Here is an 18,230-nt window from a genome sequence, read left to right as displayed (position 1 = left end):
ACGACAAAGAGAAGCCTAGTTCAGCAGCAGTTGTCCATGGCCAGGGATGGTGGCAAAAGCTGTCTGTGGCATACATCTAAGGATCTAAGACAGGGTAGTTGTCTCTAGGCCTACATATGCTATGGTGGTGGTGGTTTAGTTGCTAAGTTGTGTCCAACTCTTGAGACCCCATGGACCATAGCCAGCCAGGCTCCTCTGTCCATGGGATTCTCCAGGCAAGAATATGGGAGTGGGTTGCCATTTCCTTCTCCAGGGAATCTTCCCAACCCAGGAATCGAACCCAGGTCTCCTGCATTGCAGGCAGATTCTTCACCAACTGAGCTACAAGGGAAGCCCCTACATATGCTATACTTCCATTTATTCTGTAGTTTGTGAAATCTGCTTCCACAAGAACAGTTAAAATTGGGTTGGGAGAGAAAAGCAACCTAGAAGAGCAGAAAAGGGAGAAGGTAAGGAAAAAGCCTTTTCTATACGGAACATTTTAGGGGCATCAGACTTTTGGGGACACTCTGACCTCATCTTTACCTTTGTAAATATCCTCCCCCCTCCCCCCTTTTCTCTCTTTTTCTCCTGATGTGTTCCACCTGTTATTACAAGGAAGCTTTTTTCCTTAGACAAAAGATTATAAAGAAATGAGTCTGGTCAAGTTTTGTTTGGTTTTTAATATTCTCTTTAAAAATGTTCATGTTTGCCTTTAGCCTATCACAATTTCAAACACACTATGGAATTTTTACCCTTCCATTCCATTTTTAGAATACAGTTTTTGCCTAGACTTGGTAATGGATCTATTAATCCTTCACTGGATATAAAGGAAAACTCCACATTTATGACTTTAACCAGGGTTCTCAACTTGGCATTACTGACTTTTGAGGCCAGAAAATTCTTGTACAACGTTGGATATTTAGCAGCATCCTTGGCCTATGCTCGCTAGATGCCATCAGTACCAGCTGTAAAATCCAAAAATGTTTCCTGATATTGCCAAATGTCTCTTAGGAAGAAATTCCTCCCCCCACCCTAGAAACACTGGCTTTAAGAAAATCATTAAAATATGAAAAGGAGATATTAGATACCAATTTGAAAACTCAAAATCTTCATTTCCCAAGTATTTCAATATTTCAATACTTGAAAACTTTTTTAGTAGATTTTATTCATTGCCTGTCTTATGGCCATTTCCCAGCCCTCTGTAATTACATGGTGGGCTGATTCATTGATCTTTTCTTAAAATTTTTTCGGCCCTGCTGAATGGCTTGTGGAATCTCAGTTACCCCAACCAGGGACTGAACTAGGGCCATTGCAGTGAACGCACTGAATCCTTACCACTAGACTACCAGAGAACTCCTGGATTCACTGATCTCTGAGCTGGCAGAATCCTGTCCCAGCTCCGGAAGAGACACCAATCATGCAAATCCCCTTTCCCTTTGCCAGTGGTTGGTCAAGGGATGGGAAACATGTAGCTCAGTTCTAGACAATAAGAGATAAAAGTGGGGGAAATGCTTGGGAAGGCCTCAAGATTTTAAAAAATATCAATAAATAACAATAAATAAGATCCTCTCTAGAAAAAGTCTTTCGGCCATCTCTCCTTTTCACCCACTAGGATTTTTGCCTTTGAGTGGGGCTATATTACTTGGAGCTTCAGCAGCTATCTCACAGCCACAAGGAACTAAATAAAAGGCTGAAATGCCAATAGCTTGAGGAAGGTAAAGTAGAAAGAACAAAAGAGCTTCAGTCCTCGATGTTGTCTTTGAACTGCTGAACTGGCCTTGGAATATCCACCTTAGGCTGCCTGTTAGTTGAAATAATTCAAAATTTTTATTGCTTAGCTAAACCAACAATCGGCACACTACAGTCTGTGGGTCACATCCAGGAACTAAGAATTGTTCTTACAGTTTTAAAAGGTTGTTAAAAAATAAAAATAAACACCCATATGTGATCCACAAAACCAAAATATTTTTACAATATGGCCCTGCACAGAACAAGTTCGCCAGTCCCCAACCTAAATCCCACTCATAGCAGATGTCTGATGATTTGCTACCCAAAGCATTTCTAACTAATAGAAGTATTGATGTATCCATTTTATAGCTGTGGAAACTGAAGCTGGGTTGGCCAATTGTAGGCTCAACTAGGCAAGTCAAATACAAATTTGCCATTATTTCAATTCATTGTAAAGTTAAGCCAAATTGAGGCATCACAAAAGCATTAAACCTATTCCTTAGGGCTTCAAATAATGTTTGTACAACAGGTTTGATGTTACAAATCAGAATAGACAAGGCCTCTTGATTAAACATAATGTGTTCAATGAATACCTTCAAAAGGGGCCAGACTGTCCCACTATCTAGAGCACCAAGGCATTTCCTGCATTAGGAAATCAAAGCTGGAGACTCCAAGGAGGAAAAGTCATTACAGAAAAACACCAGAAACAAACTCACAGATACGATCAATTCCCTCTTCTACTTGCTGACACAGTTCCTTCACTTCCTCACTGACTCACTCAGAGAGTGAATCTTCAAGGAAAAACATTCAAAGCCTTCCTCCACTAACTATAGCTCCTGTGTTAATCTGCAGTCAGGTCAGCACGTTCTGTCATGTAAACAGTGACAAAATCTTAAGCACACTCAGAGCACTGGGTCTAGAAGAAGGCACACAAAACTTGTGGACACCCCCTAAGGTGAGTGTTGCACAAAAGTTACAGTGAGCACCTGCCAGCATCTAACCATGGAGCTGAAACTGAGCACCAAGGGGTGCAGAGCCAGGCTTTTCTAGGTTGATCCAACCAGCATTTCTCTGCCTTGGTATCCCAGGACCTGGCACACAGCAGGCGGTCAGTGAGGAACGAGCGCCCTGAGTCTACACCCAGTACTGCTTGTGCTTTAGTGCTGGGTTGGTTTGTCTGCAGAGCTTGACCATGTCAGGATCCAAATTCATCCATGTCTCCCATGGAGCACATCTTTCTGCTGGCTCGGAAGCTGGAGACTTCTCCATGCGTTCACATGGTGGGGCCCTGAAAAGACTGACTGGAGCACTGCCAGAGCTTCTTGGGAGAGGCGTCACTGTGACGGTGGGAACCGTTGGGCTCCTCTCTGGCCTAGGACCTGCGGTTGTGGGTTCTAGGTTGATCTGGGGCTTAATAAGAGGTGTTGCCTTCTCTGCCTTCCGGCCCAGCAGCCAGACACATGAGGCCACCACGGTTACTATTAGCAGGAAGAGCACCACTGACAGTGGCATGATGACCATCAGAGGGTGACTGCTCTCCCTGGTCTGGGTGGGGGCCCCAGGGCTGGCTCTGGTGGCATCTGGTGACCAAGTGACTCTGGTGGGAGAAGCCATGACATCCAGAGTGGGCTCTTCACCACTGTGTCGTCCCCAGGGAGCTGCTTCCGGCCATCTGGTCTGGGTCAGCTTCCCCAGAGTTCCTGTCTGTGTTGTGGGTTCTGAGGAAACCACAGGCTTTTCCTGAGAGACACCGATAGTCACAAGGTTATCAGTGACTAAGAAGGAAACATTGGGGGTAAAAGTCTGCGAAAAAAAGGGGTCAGGTGGCACTATGGTGAAGGGGAGACACCCTGTTGCTGGTTGGACGTGGTCTGCCCTGAGCAGAAACGTGAAAGAGTCACTGAGGCTGTTGGGGCCCGTTAGATTGGCATGCGGCTCAAGAATCAGCAGTCCTTGGTCAATATCCCTCTGAGTGAACAGAGTAGCATCTTCCAAGGCAGTGTCCCAGCCTGCTCTTCGTACAAGTCTGCTGTGGACAGGGGGTTCTGTCACTTCAAATGTGGGATCACTGTTAGTCCTGTTAGCAAGCTCAGTAGCATCAAGGTCCTTTCTTGACAGCTGATGGGCCACTCTGTTGGCAACTGTCAGGCCTGACGACACCCGCAGTAATGGCTGCACTCTGATGCCCAGTGTTTGTCCTGTCAGGTTGCTTTCTGAGGTAAACAGTGAGAACTGTAGCTGGTCCTCTGAGGCAGTGAGGTTTGTCATGTGGTAAGAGAGCTTTCCTAAATTCAGATCTTCCTGTCCAAAACTGACGACCTCCTGGTCTTCAATGAGCAGATGACCATGCTGGAGGGGCCGCATAACCTTGTAAGTGACGTGTGGGCTCCTCCCATTGGTCACTGCTGACAGGTGAGCGCCAGTGATGGTGACACTTGTCTGGCCTTGTGAAAGAAGAAGGTCAGTGAGGTTCACAAGGGTGATGGAGACGGGGATGACATCCAGGTGGAAGAGCTTATAGAGTGGGCGGTGTTGGCCATCGCTGACACTGAAGTAAAACGCCCCAGAGGATGGGCTTCCATCGTGTATGAACCACACCTGAGAGTTATCAATGTCGGCTTGTGTGAAGTGGTGAACGGGTATATGCGGATGGTGCGCCATTGCCAAAAAGCCATTATTAGGATCACGGATGACCACATACCTGATCTCTTCTGGAGGACTATCTAGATCTTCCACTTTTAGGTTTTCAGGTCCTAAAACGAACCTATTGCCCTGCAGAACTTGCAGTCGAAGCCCTTTTGTCTTTAATTCCGGTGCTTGGTCATTTATAGGAGTGATGGTGATGTTAAACATCTCTTCATGAAAGTCGGCCTCTGGCTTCATGGTGGACTTGCTCTTTTCATTGGGCCAAACAGCAAAGGTAAAGTTATCAGCCAGTGATTCAGAGTCATCGTGAAGGTATGTGACTCCAAATGTATTAATTATATATTGAGAGAAATTGGGTTTTCTCTTGGTAATATTTCTCTCTCCAACCATAAGAGTTCCATGGTGAGGAAGAGATGTAACTTGGAACCAAATTTCGTATAAAGAACGCTGAGATTTGGGCAATTTAAGTAAGAGATTGGACGCATCTAACTTAGATTGGTCAATGAGAACTTTGTCTCCCTCCTTGACAACAGCTCCTGTTAAAAACACATGTAAAGAACAAAGTGGCATTTCATTAGAACTTTCAAATGATCTCACATTTGCCTGTCCCAGTGGATGATCCAAAACACCTTAGTATCTGAATTAGCATTGCTACCCAAGGCATACTAAAAAAATTAATTTTAAATACACACGCCCACACTATGAAGTCAGTATTTCAAGTAAGAGAGTTTTAAACCTTGAGATTCGTTTATAACAAGTCCATCTCCTAACTTTCCCACTACTGGACTTTCTCTTACCATAGAAACAGGTATAGCTTTCAGTATCTCTTTCTTTTCAAGAATTTACCCTTTTTGTTATGTTCATTTTCCATCAACAGTTTTCAGTCGTGGGCATGGTGAAGTCCCCATTTGGAAGTACAAATAGGAATTCTTGAAAGCTAATTTTCCATTCTTTCCCCACTGAAACTATTAAGGCTCAGGAGAGGAAAAAGCAGAGGCCCAGAGAAAAAGCATACATAAAGAAATAACACATTTCATAGACATAAAAGTTTTATTTCAAAGATTGATATCATGGCATTGATGATTAAAAAGGGAAAGATTTATTCCCCAAATGTCCCTGTTCTAATAAGTGGAGATAAGGTATTGACTTTATCAGTAGGATAAGGTGGAATTACCTGTATTTGCAAGCAGACGACTCTGCCGACCAGGTTCGTTAATTTCATACGAAATAGTTATATGAAACTCCTCAGGGACTAGAGCTGCTGGCGGGGAGGACACTGTGAACGTGAAAGAGTCTTCCGCGGTCCAGCCCATGTTTTCCCAGTCCATATGCTGGTATAATATCAGCTGTTCACTCACCTGGCCAGATATTAAGAAAAATCAGCCCCTGATTTCAGGGATCATATGAGAATAAACATATATCCCAATTGGAAGAGATATATGTTTTTTCAGGGTTTATTCATCCTCAGAGTATTACACATTTCCATGCAAATTTAGGAACGTTAAAAGTGTGGTAACGTATTTGTCAAACCTAGGTGATTCTATTACCAAAAGAGAAAGAAAAGCACATTGATTTTGAGATGACTGATGCCTGCGGTATCTATATTATAGCAAGTTTATAATGAACCTTTACTTCCATGTCAGCATCATAACTACCAACTCCCAACCAATCTTGCTTCATATGTATTCCTACTTTTCTGCCCAACAGATTATTTTGAAGCAAAACATAGACAGCAAGTAATTTCATCTGTAAATGCTCTAGTAAGTATTAGTAAAAGATTTTTTTTTTCAAATATTCAGTTACCACCCATATGGCATCATTTAATATGGTCCCCTGGTACCTATAGTTCTTATGTATTTGCAGTTATATCTAGAGCTTTAATAAGAATCAGGTTCAATTTTGCAGTAAGAATGTTTTACATGTATATTTCCTCTTGCATTGCATCACAAGGCAAAATAATGTCGGGCTTCTTCTCTTTTGGATATGTTAAGATTGATAGGTGGCTTCAAGTGTTGCCAGACTGATCCAACTATCTTTAAGCTCCCCATAAGTCTATCAACTAACAGTTTTACGTGCTCATTGATGCACCTGCCTAAACTCATTATTTTCATGGGTTTCCCCAGTGGCTCAGACTGTAAAGAATCCACCCGCAATGCAGGAGACTCAGGTTCGATCCCTAGGTCAGGAAGAACCTCAGGCGAAGGGAATGGCTACCCACTCCAGTATTCTTGTATGGGGAATCCCATGGACAGAGGAGCCTGGCAGGCTACACAATCCATGGGGTCAAAAAGAGTCAGACACAACTGAGAAACTAAGCACATTATTTTCACAGTGACAAAACACTGATATTATTCATCATTCCTTCTTCATTCTTATTTGGAATTCTTCTATAAAAAACTTTCTCTTATCAGCTAGTTGGCTGCACTGATATACAGTACAGGCAAGACAAACAGGATAAGTGTTTTATTCTTTTCCTTGTAATATCATTTTCAGAAGAATGAGTCCCTTGGCTCCACTCTCCAAACACTGACCACTGGTTTTGTTTTATTTGCTTGAGAATCATCATTAATTCATGAATTTTAATATATGGTGTATATCATTCTCTTGCAAGTATAACTCCTACTGATTTTTAAGTTTTCCCATCTTGCTTGAGATAGTTTTCAAGATTTAACTGAAGTCCTTAATGTCTGTGACCTATCACTGTCCTTTTTTTGAAAAGCTTTTTATTTTATATTGGAGTATAGCCAATTATCAATGTTGTGATAGTTTCCGGTGGACAGCAAACTCAATCATACATATACACGTATCCATTCTCTTCCAAACTCCCCTCCCATCCAGGCTGTCACATAACACTATCAAGGTCCTTTTTATATCAATTGATGGAGATGGTCCCAACCCAGTATCTTGTTGATACAACTGCATAAACTCATTATTTTCATGGGTTTACCATGAAAATACCATGCGAGCAGCCCTTCCTCCAACAACAGTGACTATAACCAAGAAGGGAAGGCTAGAGATAAAATATTCAACCCTGAATTCCTAGAGGTCACATCTTTTTCTGACCTGCTATCTATTACAATATCTGAACTTACAGGTAGGTTCTGCCAAAGTACTTGACTGTCCATGTCAAAAGTTCTGAGGATAAACTATCATATAATTTACAGAGAAATTTTCAACAGTCAGTATTTGGAAATATGGTCTTCCATATCCGTGGGTTCCACACCCAAAGATTCAACCAACCATGGATCAAAAACATTTGGAAAAAAAATTCCATAGAGTTCCAAAAGTCAAAATTGTTATGTGTTACATACTGGCCATGATTTATAAGGCATTTATATTGTATTAAGTATTGTAAGTAATCTAGAAATGATTTAAAGTATATAGAAGAATATGTGCAGGTTATATGCAAATACAATTCCATTTTATATATGGGACTTGAGCATTCTTAGATTTTAGTATCTGCAGTGGTGGGGGATCGGAGAAGGCAATGGCACCCCACTCCAGTACTCTTGCCTGGAAAATCCCATGGGTGGAGGAGCCTGGTAGGCTGCAGTCCATGGGGTCACTAAGAGTTGCATACAACTGAGCAACTTCACTTTGACTTTTCACTTTCCTGCACTGGAGAAGGAAATGGCAACCCACTCCAGTTCTTGCCTGGAGAATCCCAGGGATGGGGGAGCCTGGTAGGCTGCCATTTATGGGGTCGCACAGAGTCGGATACGACTGAAGTGACTTAGCAGCAGTGGTGGGGGATATAGGGAGGGATGGTCCTGGAACTAAAATCCTACAGATGTGTAAGAATGACTGTAATGTATTAATTAACAGAGGTGTGGTAATGCATTGCTTTGACTCTCTGCTCATGACAGTGGGTGTATCTAGAACCAGAAAGGCTTTTGGCTAGTGAATTTCATGGAATAAAAGATCTGTGTTCCCAGAGTGGCCAAAACTGCTGATGAGGATTTTTTTGTTTCTCGTCCTATTCAAGGATAAAGCAAGTAAGTGCTGTCACTTGGGGATAAGTAGGGAGAAGAAAATATCATCTCTCAACATTTCCTAATTAAAAAAACAAGGTGACTCATGAGAAATTGGACTTTCTCCAAAGATAGTAATTTCTGCTACTAACTAGTAACTGAATACCCTATTAGTTCCTGGGGAATAAGTCAGTTTTATTTAGTAGATCTACCATTTCTATTCCTAGTTTAAGATTTATGACAAAAGGTTAGTTATCAATATATTCCTCCTCCTAGAAGTAGGTGACTGTGCCATGGATTTTAGACCAGAGGATGGTTTCTGAAATGTTTCCATTCTGCTTGAGAAGTATAATATTATAAGGCAAACAAGATCCAGTTTCTTAATATGAAAATTAACAGACTATTAACCAGGAGGAAGGTTTTTGTGGATGTGGGTCATTCATGGCCACTGTTTCTTTGGTATGAGTGAAAGTCAGCTCCCCTAAAAAACATATAACAAATTGTTAGAATAATCTAAGATCTTTTGATGTCTATTGTAAGGAAAATGATTTTCCCAATGAAAGAATGGTTTTCATAAATGGGAAGAATAGACATGAAGGTCAGAAATCTTCTGAAAGAAGTAACTGGCAAAGAGTCTTAAACATAGTTCCGTATTTCAGGTGCCTAATGTAGGAGAGGTCTGTTCTGAGTTCTGTTTTTGAAACGCATTTTAAGAGTAAGAAATTGTAGATAACAAAGTGACATTTTACACTGGAGAGAGAGAGAGAATGGAATTAGATTCATCTTGAGTGTGTGAGCTTCCAAGACCCGAGAACAGGTAACTGAAAGGGCTGAGCTAGAAGTCAAAGGAAGTGAGGGCACCTGTGGAATGTCAACTTGCCAGTCATGCCTTGAAAGAGGATAAGAGGGTTGAGGTGATGTTTAGAAAACAACTTTGGCTTCACCAGCTTTAAAAGTCAGGTTCTAAGGGGTGTGTGTGTGTGAGTTGGTGTATTTGTGAGAGTGCCTGTGTGTGTGTGCATGCTGAGAGAGGGCCAGGAAAGGAAGAATAAGATCAAGACCTTATGAGAAAAAGTGCAGGGTCAACCTGAGGAGAGAAGGTTCTCAGAGAAGATTAGGAATTACTTGTTATCTCAAATAGAAAGCAGCCTTAGGAACAACTTCCAACAGCTCTGCATATTTCCACTGTGTTAAATATAGACAGATAAGCCACTTAGCAAAGTACCTGGGCTCTGGGATTAAGGGGAGGGGAAAGGGGTGTTTTTGGTTCCTATGGATTTAGATTAGCCCAGATATTTTCTCTTTTACAATCTTTCTGGTATGTCATTAGAAACTGAATGGTGTATAATTTCAATATAGAAAGAAAAATAGAAAATCAGAAAAGTCAGGGTTTCCCTGGTGGCTCAGTAGTAAAGAATCCGCCTGCCAATGCAGGAGACACAGGTTCCATCCCTGATCCCGGAACATTCCACATGCTACGGAACAACTAAGCCCGTGCGCCACAACTACTGAGCCTGTGCTCTAGAGCCCTTGAGCCCAACTATGAAGCCCAAGCGTCCCAGCTACTGAAGCCTGCGCACCTTAGAGCCCATGCGCTGCAGCAAGGGAAGCCACCGCAGTGAGAAGTCCGTGCTCCACAACTGGAGAGTAGCCCCGCCTGCCGCAACTAGAGAAAGCCCACACAGCAATGAAGCCCCAACACAGCCAAAAATAAATTACAGGCACCATTGTTTTAAAAGAGAAAAGAAAACTCACCATCTGGCAACCAACTAGTAATAAACGCTTCAGGTAAGAATCCTAAAATGACTGCTGAAACTAGTGAGCTAAATTATGATGAGAAACAGGATATTTAGATGGTTCCAAAGCATCTCCTCATAGACACTTACTAATTTTCCCTTCACAGTTGAGAAACCTGAAAAACAGCACCTGACCAAGTGATGAAAGAAAATATCGTCAGGGACAGGGCAAAGCGGGCGCCGGGCAGGACACTCTGGGAAGAACCCGGCTTCTCTTGTGGTGCTCTTGCCCCAGACAAGAGGAAACATCAGATAAAACCAAACTGAGGGACTTCCTACAAATAACTGGCCTGTTGGCCACAGAAAACAGCAAGGTCACAAAAGTCAGCATGACTGTGGAATGGATCCAGATTAAAGGCGACTAAAGGCTCCTGACACCTATTTGCTATGTTTTGTGCTGTGGGTTTTCCCCTCTGCCATAGAGCACATTCACTGAAACAACTTGTCAAATCTGAGTAAGGTCTATAGATTATAAAACAGCATTACTGTTCATTTCATGTTGTTGAAAATTAAACTGTGGTTATATAAGAGAATGGCCTCTTGTTTTTAGGAACTATACAGAGCTAAAAATAAATGTACTAAATATAGAGGTAAATAAATACAAATATGTTACTAAATATAGTGGTAAGGGGGGCATCATGTCTGTAACTGGTTCTCAAAACTCTCAAAATATCAAAAGTGTGTGTGTGTGTGTGTGTGTGTGTGTGTGTGTGTGTGTATAGGGAGAATGATAAAGGCAGTTAAAAGGCAGTTAAATGCTAACATTTGGTGAATGTGGATGAACAGTATAAGAGAATTCTGTATTCTATTGTGATTTTTTTCTGAGTCTGAAATTATTTCAAAATAAAAAGCTAATATAACAATTTAAAAAAGTAAATCCTGGGGTGTTTTACTATATCAGCTTCAAGAAGGGATCAACAGTGCCTTTTCTCTGATGACTCCGTTTATGTAGAATGGGGCATGTGCCTTGGCACTCTGAAATCAACAAGAGGTTGTAGACTATCCCAGCATGCACCCCACCTCCAAACTGGTCCATTTCTCTAGGACTTTACTGAGGTTGTATTCCTCTCCGAATGGGTGGATATGTGGCTCCAAATCCTAGACCTTCTCAGAGTAGTGCTTTTACTAGAAGGGACACTAGGATAATACCCTTTGGATCTCTGAAATCTAAACATTCTGGATCTCATAGCCTTGATTCCTACAGAACCACAAAGAAAAACATTTATCAGAGACCAAAGAGACAGATTTGGCTGTAAGAAGGCTAGGGATTCTATTGGTTTTTGTGTGATGAGTTAAAGTTTGCAGCTGAGAGGCTCCTGAGATGCTCAAAGAAGTTGGAATTTCAGTAACTCCTCTCCCTCCCCGCAGTGACAGGGCTAGCTGGGAGCAGAGCGGGGGCCAGAACCCAGATGTCCAGGCTTATAGATAAGAGCTCTTTCTTTAGAGCCATATTACTGGCAACTTTTTGCCCCCAACTACTTGAACCATCAACTCTCTTCCTCCAAGAAGGAAAAGGATGTTCACTAATATAAAAATGGAACCACAGGAATGTAGTAAAATATGAACCCTGGATTGATCAGCCGCTGTGAGGTGCTTAGTTACTCAGTTGTGTCTGACTCTGCAACCCCATGGAGTATAGCCCACCAGGCTCCTCTGTCCATGGGATTTCCCAGGTAAGAATATTGGAGTGGGTTGCCATTCCCTTCTCCAGGGGATCTTCCTGACCCAGGAATCTCCTGTGTCTCCTGCATTGGCAGGAAGATTCTTTACACTGAGCCACCGGGGAAGCCAGATTGATCAGACCCAAAGTCAAATATAAATATTACCAACTGCCAGCTCTGTGTCTTTTATGCAAGTCATTTAATCTCACTGAGCATCCATTTATGCATTAAAATACAGAATCATATCTGACTTGCAGATATGCATTTGACCTAATTGGTCTTTTGCCATATCAATGTTCAAAATGGTGGGCTTTGGGCATTTCTAGGGCTTTCAAGAAAGGATCTAAGCCCTAACTAAACAATTCCTTACAGATGGAAGGCTATATTCATTTTTTATAGTGAATCATGGCATGAGAATATTAAGCAATCAGAAAGTTCTAAAATATGCCTAAATAAATAAATATTTTCTCATAAAACAAAGGAAATTGTAGGCTGGAATTCTGGCACATATTTTGGAAGCTTACTTTCCGTTGCTTTGTAAATAAACATTAGCTCACCATTCTATGGGCTTCCCAGGTGGTGGTAGTGGTAAAGATTGAACCTGCTGATGCAGAAAACATAGGAGACATGGGTTCAGCCCTTGAGTCGGGAAGATCCCCTGGAGGAAGAAATGGCAAGCCACTCCAGTATTCTTGCCTGGAGAATCCCCTGGACAGAGGATCTTGGTGGGCTACAGTCCGTGGAGTTGCTAAGAGTCGGACACAACTGAAGAGACTTGGCACGCAAGCATGCACCATTCTACACTTGGTGATTCAATAAATATTTGTTTAACAAACAGATACACTACTTACAAAGTGTTTTACAAATTTTAATTATAAAGTGTACATTTATATCATGAAGCAGTAGAAATAAGGCAATCCAAGACATCTTACCCATTTATTTAATAAAAACACATTGACAGTACCTAACTTTAATTGTGCCCTAAATATATGCCAGGCATTCTGTTTGGCTCATATGTAACTCATTTTATTTTTGTTTTAGGAGGGATTGTTATATTCATTTGACAGATTAAAAAAACAACTGAGGCTCAGAAAATTTAAATAATTCACTAGCCAACAGGTATAAGAACTCAGTTTTTAATTCAGTCTTGTGTGACTCCAGAGTTCATTGTACCTATGTGTGGAAAGCTCAGTGTGTGCTAAGTCACTTCGGTCATGTCTGACTCTGAGATCCCATGGACTGAAGCCCGGCAGGCTCCTCTGTACACAGGAGTCTCCAGGCAAGAATACTGGAGTGGGGGTTGCCATTTCCCCCTCCAGGGGATTTCCTGATTCAGGGATCAAACTCCATCTCTTTCCTCTCCTGCATTGTCAGGTGGGTTCTTTACCACTAGTACCACTCGGGAAGCCCAGAAAGCTCAGTGGCACTATAGTAAGCCAGAAATTCACAAGTTAGGCTCTCTAACCCTAAGGAATTCAGGAATGTTGAAAGTGAATTGGTAGGTATGATTAGGGCAGACAAGTGCCATTTTGGTCTGGCCTGTCTAGGACACAGTCAGTAATCTCACCAAAAAATCTCTATCTTGGGCAGATATTTGTAAGGAAAGGAGACTACAGGAATCCAAACAGTTCAAAAAGATTAAATCTCCAAGGTTCCATGTAGGTTAATAAAAAGTCCTAAAGGCTAAGACTGGGAAAACAACAAGCTCCTGTGCTCCTGAAGGATGATCTCAGAGAAATGACTCCTTTTTGTGAGCCCTTTCTTGTTGCCACCAGGACTGGGACCAACATGCCTGCAGTGAACAGCTAGTTGGGCATAGCTGTTCAAAGGTTCCCAGAAGAGGTCAGAAGTCTGGGGCAGCTCAGGATGAACCAGCTTAGAGGGTGCCCAGGTATCAGGCATGTGTAAGTCCCAGGCATGACTCTCCTTACTGGAAATGGATAGAAGAGGCATTTTAGGAAACTTAAGTTCCTAAATGGTGATATCTGGAAATCTCCAGCTAGAAATGGGCAACTGAAAACCAGGCCCAAACAATTATCCATGCTCCTCTATACTCTACATAAAAATATTACAACAAAAAGCTCTTCATGGGAGCCTAGCAATATATCCATCTACAGCCCTACCTGACAGAGAGGTCCAAATCCACATTTATATGGAAGCAGACTTGCTTCTTTTAAAAAAAAGCAGACTCTTTTTCTCTGGAGAAGGAATGGCTACCCACTCCAGTATTCTTGCCTGGAGAATTCTTTGGACAGAGGAGCCTGATGGGCTACAGTCCATGGAGTCGCAAATAGTTGGACACAACTGAGCGACTAACACTTTCAGACACAGATTTGGGCTTCCCAGATGGCACTTGTGGTAAAGAACCCACCTACCAATGCAGGAGATGTAAGAGACTTGGGTTTGATCCCTGGGTTGGGAAGATCCTCTGGAGAAGGGCATGGCAACCCACTCCAGCCTGGGAAATTCCATGGACAGAGGAGCCTGGTGGGCTACGGTCCATGGGGCTGCAGAGCCAGACACGGCTGAAGTGACTCAGCACACACGCACAGACGTAGATTTTCATGGGCCTTATACCATTACAAGCATGGAGTCCTTTAATAAAACTACCAAGTGAGATCGTATGGGACACCTCGCTTTTATTCTATATGAACATACTAGGCTAAAAACACCCACCAAAAATATCAGGGCCAAAGCTCTTGAACCTGTGAGTGTTACCTTCTATGGCAAAGACTTTGCAGATGTGACTAAGTCAATCTTCCTAAGACGGGAAGGGTATCCTGGATTATTCAGGTGGGCTCGAACTGCAATCACATGAATAAGAGGGATGCAGAGGGCTAAAAGATACAGACAGAAGAGGAGAAGGCAATGTGACCACGAAGACAGAAATTAGAGAGATGCGGCCACATACCAGGAAAGGCTGGCAGCCACCAGGAGCAGGAAGACAGGAGTGGAAGAAGTTCTCCCCTAGTGCCTCCAGAGAGAGCATAGCCCTGCCATTGCCTTGACTTCAGTCCAGTGAAATGGAGTTCCAACTTCTGGCCTCCAGAACTATGAGACAGTAAATTTCTGCTGTTTTAAGCCACCAAGTCTGAGGTCATTTATTACAGCAGCTTTAGGAAGTTAATAAAAGGAGAAAAGCTCAACCATGCTCACTGAAATGGGAATTAGTTCTCTCTGCTTTTTTGATTATTCAAAGCCAGCTTCAAGTTTGAACAATGAATAGGTGGCTAAATGACAATGCAATACAATAATTTCCATGCATGCAAAAATATGCTAGCACATAATTCAGTGAACTGCAAGGGCCAAATCAAAATTGCTAAAACAAGAAACTGGAAAATGTTCAAAATGTCTACTGAGTCTAGTTGCCATTAAGCTTGTCACTGAAGAGACCCCAAGAAAGCAGGGGTCAGGGTGGGGCAAGAGTGATCACTAACACAAAGAAGCTTATCCTTCCCTGCACAGAAAATAAAAGAGCCAAAGTTTAACCATCCCATTACACTCTCCATTAAGTTATAATAAATTAGCTTCTCTCCTATGGGAAATGCGTTCACAATGTCTTAAAATGTACACGCTGATTTCAGAGTCTAGAAGGGGTTATTAGACAAAACTCATAACCCAGAATCGATTGTATCATTTTCTAAATGTGGACCTGGAATCCTGTATCTGTGCTGAAGCAGCAGGCAGAGATGAAGATGGATGATCTACCCATAACAGCATAATGGCTGAAACGCAATTACTGGGCTTTATGGAAAAGAAAAAAGGCCAGGCATCATAAACCTCAAAACCAGAACACTTTGCTTTTTAATGATTTCAAATTATCTAAACAAGCACTGGAATGAAAATCACTCAATTAGCCTTGTGCTCTACTAGTAAGAGAATTCTTTAGAGAATTCAATTCTTACTTTGTACATTCTTTGAAATGAACAATAATTTCTCTACGTTTGTAGAAAGGTTTTATTTCATTTTAAAATTTGATGATTCACCTTCTCTGTGTATTTGTATGTTTAATTCTTCAGGATGTAAGATTTTCAGCACAAATTTTTGTGGTTTAGCTATTTGCTCTTGGGCAGTTGTAAAATTACGCAAAAACAAGAATGTTACTGTTTATCTTGGTAGGTTGATATGGTATGGTTTGAAAATCATTAATTTATTCCAGGATAAGAAAGTATTTTGAGCTATTAACTAACAAATGTTTTCCCCACAATTACTCTTCCAAAGGGTGATATTAAGCAAGAAATGTCTTGATTTCTTTCATTAGCTGTAACCATCCAGAGCCATTAATTTAAATGGTCATTTTTGTTTATCTATCAAAAGCCAGACAGGGTATAGGTTTTACATGCAAATGATACAGTGTTTCTGCCTCCCCTAGCTGAGTGGTAGAGAGCTGGAAAGAATTTATCCTTTAAGGTAAAGGTGTGAAAAAAGACTCAGCCACCACCTGTCTGAAGCCCTCTCCGCATTGGACCCTTAGCAGGTTATGGGCTAGAACTAACTCTTGAAATTAGAAAAAACTAATCTAAAAAGTCAAAAGGCAACTGAAGCCATTATATTACATGAACATGGCTGAACAGCTCTGAGCTCCTTTTATAATGAAAATTGTTTCCTCTGTAACATCTCTTCTCACCAACCAGATTGAAGAGGACTAATCAAAGCACACAATAAGTGTTCAGTTAAGGTCCTTGTTCAATAATTTCAGGGAAAAGGTTTTAACCATAGTCGCTACCTCCAAAACCTATCCCACCCTCTTTTTTACTTTTTCTGGAGCTGCTGGGGAGGAAACTGAACCATCATAAAATGGCTGAGAATTTGACCAAGGTCCTGTATGACAGAGCCCATAAAACTATTGATTTTTTTTTTTTTATCGTTACCATCTTTCTAAATTCCATATATATGCGTTAGTATACTGTATTGGTGTTTTTCCTTCTGGCTTACTTCACTCTGTATAATAGGCTCCAGTTTCATCCACCTCATTAGAACTGATTCAAATGTATTCTTTTTAATGGCTGAGTAATACTCCATTGTGTATATGTACCACAGCTTTCTTATCCATTCATCTGCTGATGGACATCTAGGTTGCTTCCATGTCCTGGCTATTATAAACAGTGCTGCGATGAACATTGGGGTACACGTGTCTCTTTCCCTTCTGGTTTCCTCAGTGTGTATGCCCAGCAGTGGGATTGCTGGATCATAAAACTATTGATTTTATAAAGGGATTCATAATCTATTTGCATGTGAAGAAGAAGACAGGATCTGAAAAGAAGAAAGTCAGGGAGGTAAACAGTAAGTTTCTTTCTCTTCCCAAGTCACAAATCAAAATGTGCATTTTTGAACACATAAGCTAAACAGAATTGGAACGCCTTCACCTAAACACCAATTGCAGTGGATTTTTTGATGATGCTCTACTCTTTTTCAGTACTAACTTTCTTTGTTTTGATGTCAGGACCTTTTTTATTTTTATATTTTTTTAGCTTTTTATTTTATATTGGAGTATAACTGGTTAACAATGTTGTGATAGCTTCAGGGGGACAGCAAAGGGACTCCGCCATACATATCTCAATATTAATGTTCTGCTCTAATGTTTCCTAATTTTATTTTTACAATAAGCACGTGTTATATAAAAACTCAAAAAACCCACACACACTGAAAGAGCCAGAGTTAGCATTTGGGTTTATATTCTTGCAGAGTTTCCTTTGCACATTCTCCTCTCCTCCATAAGTACTGATGCTCTTTGTGACTAAAGAAGCGGAAGGGGAGTCAGGGTATTTTGATGAAATTTATTCACAGAAGCTTAGAAACTTAGCCAAACACATCCTGCAAAAGACACCAGGTTTGTTCAGCTGCTCCCAGCTTCTCTGGTGAGGCCTTCCACCGGGTCCTCCTTGCCCTGACCCTCTGGGGTGGGATCCTTGGCGCTGCCCCACCCTCAGGCCTCAGTCTGCCTCCAGCCTGTGCTCTGCCCAAGGATGCAGTGCTGCTGGATCCAGACAGGAAGCCCCTGACATGGTCCCCAGCCTCCTCTTCTTGTCATCGCTCAGGGAAATGTGTTCCAGAACACCAGGGACTCTTCCACAAAGGGAATCAGTGAGTGGGTGACAGGATGAAGCAAACGCCACGTTCCTCTCACGGCCTCATTTCCATTCATGGAATCACCACAGCCCATTAGGGGAGATGTAGCAGCCAACTCCAGTGTCCCAGAAAATGGCCTGCCCCATGAAATTAGTCCTTTGGCTACCAGAGGAAAGAACTTCTCGCATTTTCAAGGACAAAAAGATAATCACAACAGCCTTAGCTACTATTTATTTAGCATCTGCTACATGTGGGGCAGTGTGCTAAACATTTTGTATTTACTTTCTTGTGTTAATTCATTATAAACTCTAAGAGGAAAGTATGGACTAGCAGATAGGAGCATGACCTATAATCGAGACCCTGAGTTCCAATCCTGA

At 41.7% G+C, this 18,230-nt stretch overlaps 1 protein-coding gene across 2 annotated transcripts in view; it reads right to left on the bottom strand.

Moving 5' to 3' along the window:
- Positions 1-639: 639 nt before the first annotated feature.
- The window catches only part of LOC113878887 (chondroitin sulfate proteoglycan 4-like), a 73,201-nt gene continuing 55,610 nt past the window's right edge, over positions 640-18,230 (bottom strand). For both annotated transcript variants that reach the window (XM_027520031.1, XM_027520032.1), the window contains exons 9-10: positions 5,531-5,714; positions 640-4,892 (exon numbers count right to left, since the gene is read on the bottom strand). In XM_027520031.1, the coding sequence (XP_027375832.1) occupies positions 2,845-4,892; positions 5,531-5,714 (2,232 nt within the window). In that variant the 3' untranslated portion in view covers positions 640-2,844. The remainder of the gene's footprint in view (positions 4,893-5,530; positions 5,715-18,230) is intronic.

The sequence above is a fragment of the Bos indicus x Bos taurus genome, chromosome 20 (assembly GCF_003369695.1).
Source record: "Bos indicus x Bos taurus breed Angus x Brahman F1 hybrid chromosome 20, Bos_hybrid_MaternalHap_v2.0, whole genome shotgun sequence".
In the NCBI taxonomy this organism is placed as follows: Eukaryota; Metazoa; Chordata; class Mammalia; order Artiodactyla; family Bovidae; genus Bos; species Bos indicus x Bos taurus.
Note: the sequence above shows the minus strand (reverse complement) of the source record. Positions and strands in the feature narration are given on the sequence as shown.